General features: G+C 43.9%; 1 protein-coding gene across 1 annotated transcript; it reads right to left on the reverse strand.

Annotated features, from left to right (window-relative positions):
• Window positions 1-7,312: 7,312 nt before the first annotated feature.
• LOC311515982 (stromelysin-1-like) lies at window positions 7,313-16,148 on the reverse strand (the record flags this gene model as incomplete). Its single annotated transcript, XM_084619550.1, has 9 exons — window positions 15,954-16,148; window positions 15,487-15,635; window positions 15,267-15,392; window positions 12,959-13,120; window positions 11,968-12,112; window positions 10,548-10,681; window positions 9,797-9,956; window positions 7,607-7,710; window positions 7,313-7,416 (listed from the first exon to the last, which is right to left on the reverse strand). Exons 1-9 carry the CDS (start codon window positions 16,142-16,144, stop codon window positions 7,313-7,315), a joined length of 1,275 nt encoding a protein of 424 aa, XP_084475676.1. The 5' UTR covers window positions 16,145-16,148.
• Window positions 16,149-17,511: the final 1,363 nt, after the last annotated feature.

Consider the following 17,511-nt stretch of genomic DNA (forward strand, 5'->3'; position numbering starts at 1 on the left):
GCAATTCAAAGAGCTGGTTTTAACAATTTCAGCATTTGCTGTGGCAAGAGCTATAGTCAGTTATACCTTTCCACCAGTAGGTGGCACTAGCAAGTTCTGTATTTGTTCTAAGAGGACAAATTGTACCTTTATGTGCAAACATCTTGCACTGCCATTTGTTCCCTAACGGGGTCTGCTTTTCATCTCTTCTGAAGCAATAAAAAGTAATGTCTTCATGCAAAATAATGTTATGCTGAAACAAGCTTTTTTGCTAATGAGTCACTTTTTTATGCACAAAGTTGAACACAAAAGCCATACACTGTGCTATTGTATATCAGTGTTGTATATCATGCTTTCTTTAACCGCTAGAAAATTCACACTGGGGCCCTGCACATTTTGATACTAACTTGAGAAAAAGGAGGCCTCCCCATGAAATTTGTCTCTTTAAGACTTCATACAAGCTCTTGATGTGTGTTATCGTAAATGAGGTGATAGCTAATGTTGGACATTTTCTTTAACCAAACAGTGTAGATTCTGCTTTAGGAGAATTATCAATCAATCAATCAATCAGATAAAACAAACAAAATGCCCAGTTTCACCCAAAAGTCATGACTTCTGTGACGTCGGCTCAGGCCATCAGCAAAGCCAGGAGGCTCATATTCCCTCAATTCAGAGAGGTGAGGAGAGGGCAGGGGAGGAGGGATAAATGCTGAGTTAGTATAATTAGTCAGTTGTATTTAAACAGTAACACTCTGACAGGTGATAGATGGGGCCAGCTCCTGAGTTACATCTCAGTGACTTGCCCAGTCTCAGACGTAACGTCATCAACTGAAATCAGTTGGATTCTATTTTAAGGATAGGCAAAGGAGTGCCACCTTTAGAAGCCAATAAACTGTTTCCTGAGTACAAAAACAATATGGGACAGATTAATCATTCTTGCAGGCACACCACTCTGTGCCAGCCTGGACTGCTGAATCCCAGGCTGGAAGTTACCTGGGAAGGGAAGACTGGTTGGGATCCCCTGGTGCAGTTTCCATCAGAGTCATACACTTTGTTTGCCACTCCGCTTCACAGATATCCCCTGATTTGTATAGATTCCAGGGAATCTACAGGAAATATGAGCCACACTCTTTATCTATTACTCCCTCTGGAATACCCACTGCATCAAAAAGAAGATCACTGCCATCTCTCTGAGATCTGGATAACCTTCTGTGAGCCTGCATCTACACTTACTGATGTGATACCTCTTTTCCTTACATCCCTAACCCGAAATCATCCCCAAAGAACTACAATAGGGGCCACTTGACTCCTCCCATCCCTCCTCCACTCCATTTGACTCTAACCTCCTGACAGCTTCTCCAGTCAACATCTCTGCACCTTTCCCTACCACATCCTCAAAGCCCTTCCTGAGCTGGTCTGCAAAGCTGAAATTTTATGTGTTGTTTAGGAAAATATAAAGCATTGTAAGATGTTGACATTTAACTTGTTGTCATTAGGCTTCAGAGTTAATCTCTATTGAGCCAAATGACAGCAATATATTATCTTTTAGAGCTACTGCTTCTGCCCATAATTATATTCAGACAGGTCTGTACTGGGTTCCATCTGGAAGGTCTTCTTTACCAGCAGCAAGGCCAGAAAAGGAATTTTAATTACAACTTAAATCCTATAGACAGTGAAGGGGCCACCAAACCATTCATGAACGGCATATTGGCCAATACTGACTCAACCAGACACATTCCTTCTATAGGGGAGAATATACAGTGTGAATCCCTGACCCACTCAGGTCAATGGCAAAACTTCCATTAACTTCAACGGGGCCAGGATTTCATTCTTAATGGTGAGTACTTTTGAAAATCAAAATGGTTACTCAATTTATGTTCTAGATTTCATTTTTCTTGCTTCTGTGATGAATGTAGACATAATTTAACATTGCCATGAACAGATGCATTTGATTGTCAGCACAATCGACAAAGGAAAAATACTATTTTATGTTGGGTTTTTAAAATTGTTTTGGTTGTTGCAGTAAATCATCATTGCAAGTTAGTGTTTGAATGGACAAAGGTGCAAAATAAGACCAACCTTTTTAATAGTGCGGGTGTTTTATCCCTGGAACAGTTTACCAAGGAAAGCGGTCAATGCACCCTCAGCTGGAGTCTTTAATTCAATGACTGGATGTCTTTATCAAAGGTATGGCCTACTTCAGCCACAAGTTATTGTGCCTAATAGTGCTCAGTTATGTAGTAGGAAACATAATTCCCTCCATTGCAGCATAAACTGGGTAAAATGTTATGGCCTGTGTTATGCAGGAGGCAAACTAGATGATCACAGTGGTTTTGCATCCAAGGATCGCATTAGTCCTTTTGGCCAAAACGTCCCACTGGGAGCTCGTGTTCATTTCCCCAAATCTTTTTTAAAGTCACTGTTTTCTCAGATAAAGTCCTTGGAATATAGACTACATTCTTTGTTCCAACATGTATAGCTTTACATTTAGTCATATTAAAACACATATTGTTTGCTTCCTCCCTGCTTACCAAGCGAGCCAGATCACTCTGAATCAGTGACTCGTTCCCTTGATAATTTACCACTCTCCCAATATTGGTGTCATCTGCAAACTTAATCAGGGATGGTTCTATGTTTTCTTCCAGGTCATTGATAAAAACAGTTAAATAGCACAGGACCAAGAACCGATCACTGAGACCCCACTAGCAACACACCTGCTCAGTGATAATTCCCCATTTACAATTACATTTTGAGATTTATCAAGCTTTTAATCCATGCCATGTTAATTTTATCATTCTACTTTGTTAATCAAAATGTCATGTGATACCAAGTCAAATGCCTTAGAGTTGTCTAGAGAGACAAGATGGATGAGGTAATATCGTTTTTTGGGTCAACTTCTGTTGGTAAGAGACGCAAGCTTTTAAGTTTACACAGAGCTCTTCTTCAGGTCTGGGAAATGTACTCAGGGTATGGCTACACTTGCAGATGTAGAGCGCCGGGAATTAAACCAGCCCTCAGAGACAGCAGCAGGGGAAGCGCTGCCTTGTGTTTACACTGTCAGCTTGAAGCTCACTGGCATGGCCACATTAGCAGCTCTTGCACACCACAGAGAGCAGTGCATTGTGGTAGCTATCCCAGTGTGCAAGTGGCTGCACCGTGTTTTTCAAAAGGGGGGGCGGAGTGTGACAGGGAGTGTGTTGTGTGTATGTGGGGGAGAGACAGTGTGTTTTGGGGAGCAGAGAGTGTGTCAGCATGCTATCTTGTAAGTTCAGACAGCAGCAGGGGGAAACTCTGACATGAGCACCCCCGCCCTCCGCACACAAGCCTGCCTCCGCAGCAGCAGCATTCCACAGTAATGGTTTCCTTTGTCCCGGAGCAACTAAGCAGCTGGCTGTCAGAAAAGGAGCTTTGGAAGGGGATATCCACATACCTGCAGCCGAGTTCAAAACAATGACAAGAGTGGCCACTTGCAGTAATGCAACACGTCGTCCACACTGTCACCCAGGTGTTTCAGCCGGGGCGGAGCAAGCGTTATGCCTCTCGTGGAGGTGGATTACCAGGATCGCTCCAGCTGCAGAGTCCAGGCGCTCCAAGTACCTTGCCAGTATGGACACCTCAGGAGTTAGGGCGTCCAGGGCTGATTTAATGTGCTCTAACTTGCAAGTGAAGCCAATGCCTCAGAGTGTAACAGCTAAATACAAGGTGGAACAAATTATTTAATGTAAGTAGTTAACACATATTTGAAGGGACCATTCAAGGTAAAGTGGCCTGTTAACACCTCTCTAGTCATAGGGGGAAAAGGGAGAAAAAAAATCTGTTCCAGGTTATTTTTGTAGACAACTGAAACAAGTGTCTTCCACAGTCACATGGATTTTGGGAGAAATCTCATTGTTACTATAGTGCCATAATCTGCTCACCTTACCCATTGGAATAGTCCTTGTGCGGTAAGACACTGAAAAATCAGTGCTGACTATTTGCATCACTTCCAGGTTATCTTTAATAAGGTTCTTAGCTCTATTGGAACCACCCATGCCTCTCTCCGCCCATTGCTCCTACCTGTACTACCAAGCAACAATCCTACGCAGCAATTAAAACTTGATTCTCAGGCCTGGTTAAGCTAAACTGAATGCAGGAATTGGGGATGGGGTAAAGGACTGTTGCACCACAATCTTAATTCTGGAGACAGCGAAGGAACAGAACAATAAAAGCTAGAACAGTCCTTAGGAGCTGGTCTATCTTACACTATGCTGAACATTGTACAGAATAGCAGGAATGTACTGTGCTCTGACTATATCTCTCCTTCAACATGTCCCCCCATAATCCACCACCACACCCCTGGTGCTCCCTTACACTGGGGGCTGTTAGGGGAGTGATATGGGAATGTCCTGCTGGCTCTATTTTACCAGAATCTCCCTTATGCCAGGGGTGATGCCCAAGTGGCCAGTTCTGCCTCCTTTGTGGCCCTGGTGTACCAGCAAAGCCCAAGTACTGAGCCACCACAGAGCCCAGAATCCGGGCCTAGCTCTTATGCTTTGGATAATATGTTCTCCACTATTGGTCAGGAAACTTTCTCTCTGCTTCATATGGCGCATGCACCAATCAGCAGCAGCATCCTGGATATTGGGCATGAGGCCTTAGAAAGTCCCCCCAAAATTCATAAGTTCAAATTCTTCACTAATGGTTTAACACCATCATCTCCACCTCAGAGTGGAGAATTATCTTTTCTTTCATTCTCCATCACAAGGGGCACAGGCTGCCACAGGAAGCAGGCAGAGGGACCTCCATTCAAAATATAGTGAGGGATGGCAATAGCAGAGATTTCTGAAAGGAGAGGTACATACATTACAGAGACATTTGCTGAATTATTTCCCTTTGGGACACATCAATGGAAACCAGCAGAAAGGAGCCCCAGGAGATAGCTGTCCTGATGAAGTCTCAAGTATCTGCTTTCTCCCCCCTGGATGGTTGGTTGGTCTTGTTGAAACAGGACACAGGACGGAGATTCAGGAGGAAGCAGACACTTGGTCATGGGGCCTAAATTTTCCATACTCATCATTGTTTGTATTTGAGTGCTCATCCACAGGGGCACTGGGAAGGTTTTAGTGAGGTTGTTGTGGTTCTTCGATTGGCAGGACTCAGCAACATTGTCAAGTATGCCCTGTTGCTAACTTTTGCCATCTTATTCTGTTCCTTCTTCCCCCCTCCCTCCCCCCCAGTTTCTTGGTGCTGTCGATCACCCACTAAAATCATTCACTTTTCTTAGTATATCATCCCATGTAGAAACTTTCATAGCCGCAGAGGTGTTTTTTGAAGCCTTGCCCATGAAGAGATCGAACCTAGAAATGATCTCCATAATGAGAATCTCTTGTTCTTCCACAGAGATTTGACTTGCTGATTGCTACACCCTCCTTTCTCAAAGCCTCTCTCTCAGGAAAGTCTCATACCATTGTCTGGCCCTTGCTTTGCCAGGGTTGATAACCCCACAGGCAGCATTCCCTTGGCCAGAGCCCCTAGTAGGAACACCAGAAGAAGACATCATCCTCCTGTGGGCACAATGCTGAGTAGAAATCTCAAAATTTGACCCCTGAGGCTAGTGTGTATAAATATGGAGCCATAGGTATGTATGATGTTGCTGAGGATGCCAGCTGCAGGGGGAGAGGCTTGTACCCCTTTTCTGACAGCTGCATGATGACAACTCATATGAATCAGATAGTCTTTGTTTAATGGCAGGGCTTGCTGTCTTAGTTGTGCTTTCTGTGTGGCTCCTGGTGGGTCTCCCTTCCTTTCCAGCCTAGGGTGTGTGTTCCTCCCAGAAGCCTAATCTACCATAATTTCCTCTTCGACAATAAGGATGCTGGATCCACTAACATCCCTTTGTGCAGGAATCACTTCCAGGTCAGACTCAATTCATTTGAAAATCTCCATGCATGTGTGTCTATCTAAAGAGGGGACTAAACACTGCCAGGCGGGGCAACGATGGAGCTGAATTTCCAAATCCTCTGAACATTCATCTCCTATTCAGGCCACGCGAGAGCATTCTTTTCTCCAGCAGGGAGGTCCACACTGCACCTCCTCTGGAAATTGCCTGCTAGGAGCATTATAACTTGTGTTTCTCTTTCCTATGAAGTAACACACTGGCCACTGCTGCATACTGGACTATACTGAACAATGATCTGATTGTTGATGGAAAATCTCGACTGTGTACACGCATTTGTGACAGTAATAAGCAATGAGATACATTCTCTCAGTGTGTGTTTATTCAGGGCCTGATACTACTCTGAATGCAGTCATTAGGTTTGCACATAACTTTTGGCATCAGTGAGAGCAGGGTTGGGCTCACACACCATAGCTGAGATTTTCAAATGTGATTGGTGATCGTGGGTGCCTCGGATTTTGGGTGCTCAATTTAAGACACCATAAAGGGACCTGATTTGGGTAAGGGCTCAGTGCTCTATCTATGAACAATTTGCACCTGGTGCTGACATAGCTATATCCAGTTCCAGTCACCAACAATTGAATCATAGAATCATAGGACTGGAAGGGAACATGGGTGTGACTGCCCTCTACTGGATGGAATCAGGACTACTCAACTGCTTGTCATAGGCCCTGTAGAAAATAGCTCATGTAGTCGAAATATGCTTTAGGAGTAAACATACTTGTGCGCTATCACCAGAGCGCAGTGAACTTCCACATGGTCAGTGTCCAGCATAATGCATGACAATGTCTTAGATGGCTTATAGGTATCTTAGAACTATCAACTCTTATGAAGCAGGGAGTGAACGTCTAGTGCTGTGCTTTTATCTTCTTCTTCTTCTAATATCTATCCCCTTCCCTTAAGATCATTTCCCCTTGCTTCTACCCTGGAGCTGCCCATTTACTTCTGCCTCCTGCTCTGCCTCTCCTCTACAGTGAATGGAGTCTCTTAAAGTCATCATATTGTCTGAAAGGCTGAGCTGGGAGTTCAGACTGCAGTGCAATTAAATTAAATGGCCCCTTCACTCGTACTGCTGACCAGAAAGACCATGAGTCTGGACCAAAAGAAACAAAGACTGTTATATACACAAACATAAAATAGCTTTATTGCTCAGTGACAAATAGATTAATAAATAGCCTAAATACAATATGAAGATAAGTTAAAACTATATATATTATATTTAACATTTTTCTGTTATTTAAACTAATATTTATCCGGGATTGCAGCTCTTATGTGACTCAGACATAAAGTAAAAGATGAATAACACTGATTAAAAACAAAAAATCTATGAAACGCCATCTGTAACGCATACAAAATTGGGTTCTGTTTCTTTTGCACCATCACCTTGTGTGTCTGCTCTTATTTGCAACCAAACCAACTATTGCTCTTCATTTCACGAATAACTTTCTTGGACTTGGTGTCTATTTCATACTGCTTTGATCCATGGAAAAAATAGAAATGTCCTAGAAATAGAAACAAAATGAATAATTACTTTGTACAAATGAATATTCATTCTCTTTCCACAAACACTGCTGCAAATTAAAATGTGTACACCTAAAGAAACACCCTTACTAATTTCTGTAATGATTCTTGAGTCTATGGAAATGCAAATTTTCCAGTATATTCAACTATCAATGTATTTTTTTTATTTACCTTTTTCCTGAAAAGCAGCATCGACCTTATTGCCAATTCTTGGAAAGTCAACTGATATGCGTCTTGGATAACCCTTTTCCATGGATTCAGTGACTTCATCATAACTGAATGAAGAAAGGAAATGAAAATAATACATGAACATGTGATGTTTAATACTGAGTCCAACTGACCTTTACAACAAGTAAGTCCTGCCCTTAGCTAAAACTCACTAACCATGAGCTACTGTAACTCATTGAATTGTTTAAATCCATACTATATGAATACTTTCACCTTGACTAATCGATGCACAGTCGTCCTCAGCTAGTCTGACTAAAAAGTTTGTTTTTCCTACTTGATTGCTGTAGGAGGAGTGGTGTGGGGCCCAAGTGTGCAACCTTGACATCTGGGCCCTCATCCTGCAAAGACATTTCTGTACATGACTTGCTTTATGAGTTGTCAATGGGACTAGTCACCTGAGTGAAGCTAAGCATATGCATAAGACTTTGCAAGTGAGCCCTTAGTTATGTGATAACTTCTTCACCCAAGAAGAAATAGGGGTGCTTTGGGGGGGGGAGTGGTTACAAAACCCGTCTATTTGTAGAACTATTTTCTTAATTTAATTTTAGAAACTGCTTGAGTGCAGTTCCCCACTGCACGGGACAGCAGCAGTGCTGTAAAGGCCAGCCTTGCCCCAGCCCTGATCAGGTAGGGGTTGAAACAAGAGGAGGGGCTGGTCTTTCCACCCTCACACAGCTACTGGTGGCTATAGAGCTGATAGGAAATCCCACCTGCTACTGTAACACCGACAGGCCCTGGTTATCGGGATCAAACCTGAGACCTCTGGAGCTAAATGCATGAGCCTCTACTGCTTGAGCTAAAAGCCACGTGGCCATTAGCTAAGGCTGTAGAGCAAACTCATTGATCTCTCTCTAGGTGGTCTTGGTGCCACTAGAGGGGACAAAGCACCACCCCCAGGAGGTGTGTGGGTTACATACTTCTCCTAGCTGAGGAAGCGCATCCTGAGCTTCAGAGACTTCCCAGCTGAAATCCCAGATGAGCCCCACCCTGTAATACCAACAGACCCTGGTCGTCAGTGGGTGGGATTGAACCTGGGACCTCTGGAGCTAAAAGCCATATGGCCGTTAGCTAAGGCTGTAGAGCAAACTCATTGATCTCTCTCTGCGAGGTTCGGTGCCACTCAATGGGACAGAGCACCACACCCAGGAGGTGTGTGGGTTACATTACCAGCTCTCCTACCACTGGAGGTGGGGCATACCACCTGGGGGAGACCGCTCACGGTAGTCATGAGCTGCAGGGACACCAGAGGCACAAACAGAGAACTCAGCCAGGGCTGGGTGATGGGCACAAGGAGCAGCCAAAACATGAGGTCCCTACAGGCCTGCATCACACACAAGAATCAGCCAATGCTCAAAAGGAGGGGGGTACCTTAAACTTGGACTAAGAACAGAGACTGGAAGGGTAGTCGAGATTTTTACTGCTGGGTTTATGATGCTCTCCTATTAACTGTTCTTTGCAATGACACCAGGGCTCAGCGTCTGCTAATAAAGGTGCTGGGATGGAACTTTGCGTAGAGCATTGGTCACAAGAAAGAGAAAACAAAAATGACAAGAAACAAGTGTGCTGCCTCCTCCCTCAGGTGCCACCCCCGCAGCTCCCATTGGCCAAGGTTTCTGGCCAATGGCAGCTGCGGAGCAGGCACTTGGGGTAGGGCAGGGGCAGAGCACGGAGCTGCCTAGCTACGCCTCCACGTAGGAACAGTAGGGACAGGTTGCTGCTTGTGAGGAGACGTCTGAGGTGAGTGCCCTCCGGATCCGGCACCCCGCACCCCCTCCCGTGTCCCAGCCCCTCACCCTCTCCCACACGCAAACTCCCTTCCTCTTAGTTAACTGGAATTTTTCACTTACCACACCCCCCATTCCCCCAACATGCTGGATAAAAAAGCTTTTACTGTACTAGCAACGAATGGAAAATTTTCTGTAACTTGAGTGTTTTAAGGAAGAGGAAAGGAAAAGGAAGAGCTGAGTTCTACCTCTGTTGTCATTGACATTCAGCTTACAATGGGGTGTGCAATAGATGAGTCATGAAATCCTACTCAAGGGAGCCACACATTTGTCCTAATTCCAAATGTAAAGGGTTAATAAGGCTTTAAAGAAGCTGCATGGATTATTTGCTGGGAGAATTTAATCTTACCTCCAATACTTGTCACCTACAAAGAAGTACGTTTTTTTGGTATTCCCATCAAAAACAGCGGCATCAATTTTCTTAACGTATCTTGGAAAGCCCAGGGCATGGATGTTCCTAGGAAAACCTGGCTGTACAAACTCTCCTTTGACAACCCAGTATTGGTTGCCTGTCAAGAAAAACAAGATAGAAAAGCTTGATAGGGACTTCTGATGAGATTAAGCAGTATTTAATTGAAACTTTAAAGGAAACTTTTATGTTCCCTGCGGGGTGAATTCCATTAGATAGCATTGAATTTGAAGACATTCCTTTCCTGCAAGGCAGCTGGAATGTTTAATGTTTCAGGACATTTGGATCTTTTGCTTTATAAATTCATTACAGTAGTTAAAAAAAAAACATTTTCCCTCCATGGGAGCTGGGATTGTTCAGCACCTCTGAAAATCAGGCCACTTAGTTAGGTGCCTAAATATGAATTTAGCTGACTAAATGTAAGCACTCCATTTTAAACACTTTAGCTCAAATATATAACTGATCCTCTCCTCTACCTTAAGCACATCAGTTAACTTCACTCTCAGTTTTCCTGATTATGAAATAGGCATATTTCACAGGACTGTTGTGAGGTTTATTTAGTTAATGACTGTGAAACAGCACTTTGAAGGTGAAAAGTTATGTCAGTGCTAGGTGGTGGTGTTGTTATTAATAATAATTGCTTCTTCATTTCCACATGTAAGAAGAATATCTAGAAATTCAATAGAAATACCTTTAAAAAGAAACACTTGATCCTTCTTGTAAATTTCATAAGCGGCTTGAAAGCCAGATGGTAGAGTTGGCCAGAAGGAAGAAATTAAATCCTGCTCAATACCTGGGAAATAAGGACTCTTGCGCCAGATGTACCTGATTGAAAAGACAAGTTGCTTGTTTATATAATTATATGTTACCATTAATTCATGAGATCATCAACAGGGAAATTTAATAAAAATTCCTACTACATGAGCTGTACATTTGTTCACTAGCTGCTGGCGGTGGGACATGCCCCCAACCCACAGATCAGGTCCACTTGGAGATGCAATGCCCATTTGGTAGTGCCCTCTTCAGTGCTACAGAGAAATCCTGTCCCATTTATTTGCACTGGGGTTCTTCCACCCTGCCCTTTTACCTCACCCTTTCCCTCCCATTCCTTTGGTCTCCAGTAAGGCACAGGGAAGAGCTGGGTCAGGAGGAATCCTTTTGCCCACCATGTAAATGCAGCCATCTCTTCGGTGCAATGTGTCAGCTCTTTGGTAGTGCACAGCAACACTAAACTGCACTTTTTAGGAGGGAAATTTAAGAGTAATTTCTTCATTTGAACCTTCAGGGGGCATTTATGTAGGCAGAATGTCATTCCCTGAGTTGGTATTTGCTCAAAACCCTGGGGATGCCGCTTTTATTCCATCTTCCAAGAAGTGCATTGGGATCTTTAAATGACCCATTAAAGAGTTAAGTATCAGATGTCATTGAAAAGATGGGTTTCAGAGTAGCAGCCATGTTAGTCTGTATCCGCAAAAAGAACAGAAGGACTTGTGGCACCTTAGCAACTAACAAGTTTATTAGAGCATAAGCTTTCATGAGCTACAGCTCATCCGATGAAGTGAGCTGTAGCTCACGAAAGCTGCTGCTCTAATAAATTTGCTCTAAGGTGCCACAAGTACTCCTATTCTTTTTATCGAAAAGATGGCGCCTCTAACAGTAGAATGTCGCCAAGCACTGCAGCTGGGGCCTGGGTTCAATGCTCTCTGGAGGCTAGGAATGCCACCTACTGAATCACCAACAACACTTTTTATAGCCCCATAGTTTTCCCTTTCGATCTGCCATCCATAGCCTGACACCAGTCTGTCAAGAACAATACTTCATGTGATATGGCTGCAGGCCAAAGTGCTCTGATTGCTCTGATTGCACAATTGCCATGGAAATGTAACAGACCGTGCACAGGATGACTAAGGATGATTTAAAATATTATTATTTACTCACCCTCAGAAAGCCCAGTTACTTCGCCCAGGTTGCATGGGCAAGTAGAAATTTGTGAGGTTGTGTTGACTATACATTTGGAAGGAAATCCCCCTTCTTGAACTAATTGTCAAAGCATTGCCATTACAAGTGTAATCTAAGCAAAACTTGATGTTGACAAAACAGAAATAATTTACCTGTCTTTAAAGAATATTATTTCCCCACGGAGAGTGGTGATGGCATCAAAAGTCATGTGAGGGTCACAGCTGTCTGTTGCTGATGTTTCTGTTGGTGTTTCTGTGGATGGTATGGAAGCTGGTGGCTCAGTAGAGGTTGGGGGTCCTTAGGGAAGAGGTTAAAAGCAGAATTGGAAGGTCAGTTAGTATTGCTATTACAGAGCTTGGAGAACAGCATTACTGGGCCAAATTCTCAGTGGGTTTGAAACAGTGTTTTCCCATTCTATCAAGGTAATTATATATATGGCCACCACAGCCATATTATCTGAGCTCTTCACAGTCTTTAATGTATTTATCCTCACAACACCCCTGTGGGGTAGGACAATGCTATTATCCCCTTTTTACAGATGAAGGAACTGAGAGGATAAGTGACACAGACGCTCTATGGCAAAGCAAGAAATTGAAGCCGGGTTTCTGGAGTCCTAGCTTAGTGCCCTCACCAATGCCTCTCTGAACTCCTCCTTGACATTAATGGAGCTGTGCCAATTCACATCTGCTCAGGAGCTGGCACAAGACCGTCACAAAGTTTCATACAGAAACATATTTAAACCTTTCGGATTAGTGATGCCCAGGAAGCACTCACCTCTACAGGGAGGGGGGTGCCTAATAAGCATGAAGAAGGGGACACACTATGTACTCCTCGTCACAGGTAGCCAGCTGAGCTGGCTCGTGCAGATGGAGATAGAGTGAGCCATGGCCTTACCTGCTTCTCATTCCTTTGGCTATGATTAGCACCCAAACGGACAGAAGAGGGAACACAGTCCCTGTGTAAAGGTAAGAGCAAGGACTGCAATTACAGCCAGCCCCTGTACACTGCTCTAAGGGTGAGGCTCCTTACCCCCTTCACACCCCACACAAGTCGGCCACAGTTGATCTTGATTACAAATTCTCATCAAATTTTTTGTAACCTGTAGGAGAGAAACTTTAAAAAAAAGTGATGTTTCCTCCTTACCATATAGGGTCTGAATGCCATCAACATCATCCTGAGGGAGCCTGTAGTTTCTGGTCTCCGTCTGCAGATAGGCTGGATACATCAAGGAGCCGAGGATATTTGAATGACCAAGACCCAGTGAGTGCCCAAACTCATGAGCAGCAACAAGGAACAAGTTGAATCCTAAAAATATAAAAAGCATAGCATGCATGTAAATTAAATACATGTCCCCGTAAAACAACAGGAAAGGACAGGTGAGGTCCCAGAGGAGTGGAGAAGGGCAAACATAGTAGCTATCTTTAAAAAAGGGAAACAAAGGGCATGTCTACACTGCACTGTAAATTTGGCTCTGTAGGACCTGGGACTGAGAACGCAATGTCTCCAAGCCCATGCTTAAGCATCCATTCTGCATTGTAAACCCAGGTCTCACAGCCATATTAGCGCATCCATATGGCACTACACACACCTTCTGACTCTGGTCTGCAGCTTGAGCTGTGTTCACACTGCAAAATGTCAGGGCTTGGATCCAGGTCACAGTGGGACTCAGGCTCTGAACCACCACCACCCCGTCTCCTCCCACCTCCTCCCCTCCGCCACACACAGCAGAGTCCTAGGACCCAGTCCTGGAGCACGCACGGGGAAAATTTGGTGGGTGCAGAGAACCCACCGGCAGCTCCTCGCCCCAGCTCACCTCACCTCCGCTCCGCCTCCTCCCCTGAACGTGCTGCCCCGCTCTGTTCTCCACACCCCCACCCCCGGTTTCCCGTGAATCAGCTGTTCTGGGGGGAAGCCGGGGAGGGCTGAGAAGCAGGCGGCGGCTTCCCACTCAGGCCGAGGGTGGCGGAGGTGAGCTGGGGCGGGGAGCGCTTCCCCTGTGACCCTTCCCGTTTACCTGCTGTGGCATGGGCAGCCCTTCTCGTGCCCCCGCCCCAGCTCACCTCCGCGTCCCTGGGCCTGAGCGGGAAGCCGCGGCCTACTTCTCAGCCTGCCCCGGCTTCCTGCGCGAACAGGGGGAAGCGGGGGGGAGGGGTGGCAGAGAAGCAGAGCGGGGAGGCGTGTTCAGTGGCAGAGGCGGACCAGAGTGGAGCTGGGGCTGGGGCTGGGGTGCTCTGCACCCACCAAATTTTCCCCTTGGGTGTTCCAGGGCTGGAGCACCATGGAGTCAGCACCTAAGGCACCACTTTTGGCCTGTTAAATTTAGTTTGGCCTGTTTAGTTTTTTTAATTTGGCCTGTTAAATTGTCCCTCGCGGAACAACCGGTTCTGAAAGGGCTTCTAAATTTAACAACCGGTTCTAGCGAACCGGTGGGAACCGGCTCCAGCTCACCGCTGGTCATATGTAAGACACAAGAGGGAATTGTGCTTCTTGTGAGGCATCAGCTGGAGTACTGTGTCCAGTTTTGGGTGCCACAGTTTAAGAAAGATGTGGAAAAATCAGAAAGCATCCAGAGCAGAGAAACCAAAATGATAACAGGTTTACAAAACATGACCTGTGAGGAAAAGTTAAAAAAAGATTGTGAAAAGAATTCCTTTTGGACTATGTAGGCCTGGTTATTACTTTTTTTTTCCTTCAAGGAAACAAATCTGAGGCCAGCCACCATGAAAGCATCTGTTCATACTGCAGAAATATCCCTCCTTACATATAATCAAGGTTTTGTTAATATTGATGAGTTCAGAGGCCAGAAGAGGCTATTATGATTGTCTCGACTGACTTTCTGAATAACACAGGCCATGGAATTTCACTCCGTAATTCCTGCATTGAATCCTATAGCTTGTGATCTCACAATATATTCCACGATAAAGCACATTAGACAGAAGCACTCAACATGCACCACAAATACACTCATCCACTGAACACACATGGTTTTCCCTGCACAAGGTCGTTAAAAGTTATCATCACTTTAATACTTTTTTTTATTTAAAACGTGGTGAGTTCAGTATTTTACAACTGCTAAGAGCCTCACCCTGAGGGCACAGTGTCATGCCATATTGTCTAACTCAGTAATGCCTATTGTCTAACTCAGTCAAACCAGTCCACTTCCAGGGTAATTCCAGTCACTCCACGGGAGCCACAGTTGTAGTCAGTGCATTGACTTCAGTGGCATTACTATGGATTGTCATGGGTGTCATTGAGACCAGAATCTGAACCACTGATTTCAAGGAGAACTCTGCTGAGAAGTACAGCAGGTTCCCACCCTGTATATGTAGTTATTGCTAAGCTGCATTACTTTTGCGCCCCCATCTCTTTCCAGTGTAAAAATGAGCAAATAGCTCTTAAAATCAAATACTGCACAGTGGAGAATGCTAGTGAAATAGTAAGGGATTCCTACCTTTCAAATCTTTTGTCCAGTATTCATCCTCATCAAAGTGGGCATCTCCACCAATACCTTCGCCAGGTGCATAGGCATGAGCGAGAGTTCCACCCACTCCATCAAAGGAATAGAAGTCACCATGAACTAGAAAAGGATACATAAAAAGTATGATTCTTCTCAATTGGGACTGTAAGTAAATGTGTCAATACTTATCATGGACATATGGGGATTCTCTTACATCCAGCCACAAAGGAGATCATTATATCTGCGTCGCCTTCGTAAACTCTGGTGAATTTCAGTGGGGTCACGCTGCTCCAGACGTTCCAAGCCTTCTCAATCACTTCATCTACATCAGCGGGTGCCATGTCTGGTGTATAGTTCAAAATCCTTTAAATACATAATAAGGAAATAAAGGTAGGCAATTAAAAATGCAACTGAGAAGACATGTACTTCAAGTTAAACATTTTGCTTCCTTGTTGTCTGTATATTACTATTTGTATCTCTTGTCTTTTTAGGCAATATACTCCTTGATACACAACATATGTCTATCTCTGTGTTTGTTTAGTACCTACTACAATAGGGCTGTGATCCTGATTCAGGCTCCTAGGTGCTACCATAATGATAAGAATAAATAATAATAAACATAGAAAACTAATTCCTTCTGTAATTCCCAGTGGCACTCAAGGAAACACACTGAAATATTACCTATATTTCAGATCTGTTTTTGTCCATCTAGGAGACCGTGGAAAGGTGCTGAACTGACCGACATCAGGTATTCCACACCTGGGCTGCTTCATCACCTCCAGAGTATTGGAATCCAGTTCCCCAGTCACTTTCAGCCCAAAGAATGCCTGCATTTCTTGGATTTTGTCACTTATGGTTTTTCTGTTCTTCATTTTAAAGATAGGTTCCGCCTCTGTTTTAAGTTTATAGTACTTTTCCAGATATTTCTGATGGGAAAAAACACCCACATTTTATGACATTCATGTTTCTTTTAGAATGTATAGAATAATCTTAATAGTTATACAATTATTCCTGTGATCTTAATATAATAAAAGACTAATTCTTCCTATCAGCTTTAATCATATATACTGTCTACAACCGTTACCTCAGCAAATTGCATGTCTTCTTCATTTTTCTTCTCCATTTCTGGAACTACTGGAAAAGCATAAGAAAATGCTACACAGAGTAAGATCTGGAATGCAAGATTCTTCATTTTCAACGTCACTTCTTTATCCTACCACTAGTTTAACAAAACCTCTCAGTCTCTAGCTTTTCTGTGCATGTCTCTTCAGTGTCGCAGTATATATATCACTTGGGTGCTCTGTAAAGTCAACAGTGACATGACTCACAGTTTATAACATCCTCTGATTTTCCACAAAACATACACAAAGCTACTTTTAGCAGACGTATGACACACTACAGGTGACCTCGTCTGAAACCCCCTGATTTTGCAATATTGTCAGAGGCTGTCCGGGATACTTTCCTGTTCCTTTCCTTCCCATTTTTCCCCCTTTCCTTCCTAAATTAGGCCAACATTTTCAAACTTGAGTTCAGCACCAAAAGTCATACCTAGGTATTTGCATAAAAGTAGTCTGATTTTTCAGAGGTGCTGAAGTGTGAGAAAAAACATTATGTTAGCAAATGTTAGACTTGTCTTAATCAATTAAATTGTTCCAGTTTGTTGTCAGTAGTTGTCTTGTTTCATAAGCTAAAATTGTAATATGAAATTGTTTTGCTTTAAAATCATTTTGTATTGTTACAAGTCTTGTCTGGTTGTTAAAAGATTGTTTAACTGTTCCCTTTGCTGTTCCCTTTAATTGCTCGTTAGAACATTGTTTAGCCTTTCTTTGTGTGAGTGAGGATGCAAGTGTGTGAGTAAATAAGAAGAGATGCCAGCAGCAGATGGGCATAATCACCAAAGAGGGAGTGAAGAAACAAAGACGCCAGTATTATCTTGTCCTCACGGCCAAAAAGTGCAGATTAACAACCCTAAAGTACAAAGGTATCCACCCAAAAACAAGAACAAAATGCCATAGGAAAAGATGATTATGTATACAGCCAGCCTTAGTCTTTGCTATTGATTTCAGCAATAGAGGCTGCCACGCCAGTTAAGCTGCGTGTGCGTACATGGCCCTTAGCATACAGTCTGGGGCAGATGTGCCTGGAGTCTGGGGGAGAGGAATCCTCTCTCGGGGTATCCCTACACAGCATTTTGGAGCAAGCCTCCCTGCCTGCATCATCTGACTCGAGCTAGCAGGCC

Source organism: Lepidochelys olivacea (genome assembly GCF_965140295.1).
Source record: "Lepidochelys olivacea isolate rLepOli2 genome assembly, chromosome: 1".
Taxonomy (NCBI): domain Eukaryota; kingdom Metazoa; phylum Chordata; order Testudines; family Cheloniidae; genus Lepidochelys; species Lepidochelys olivacea.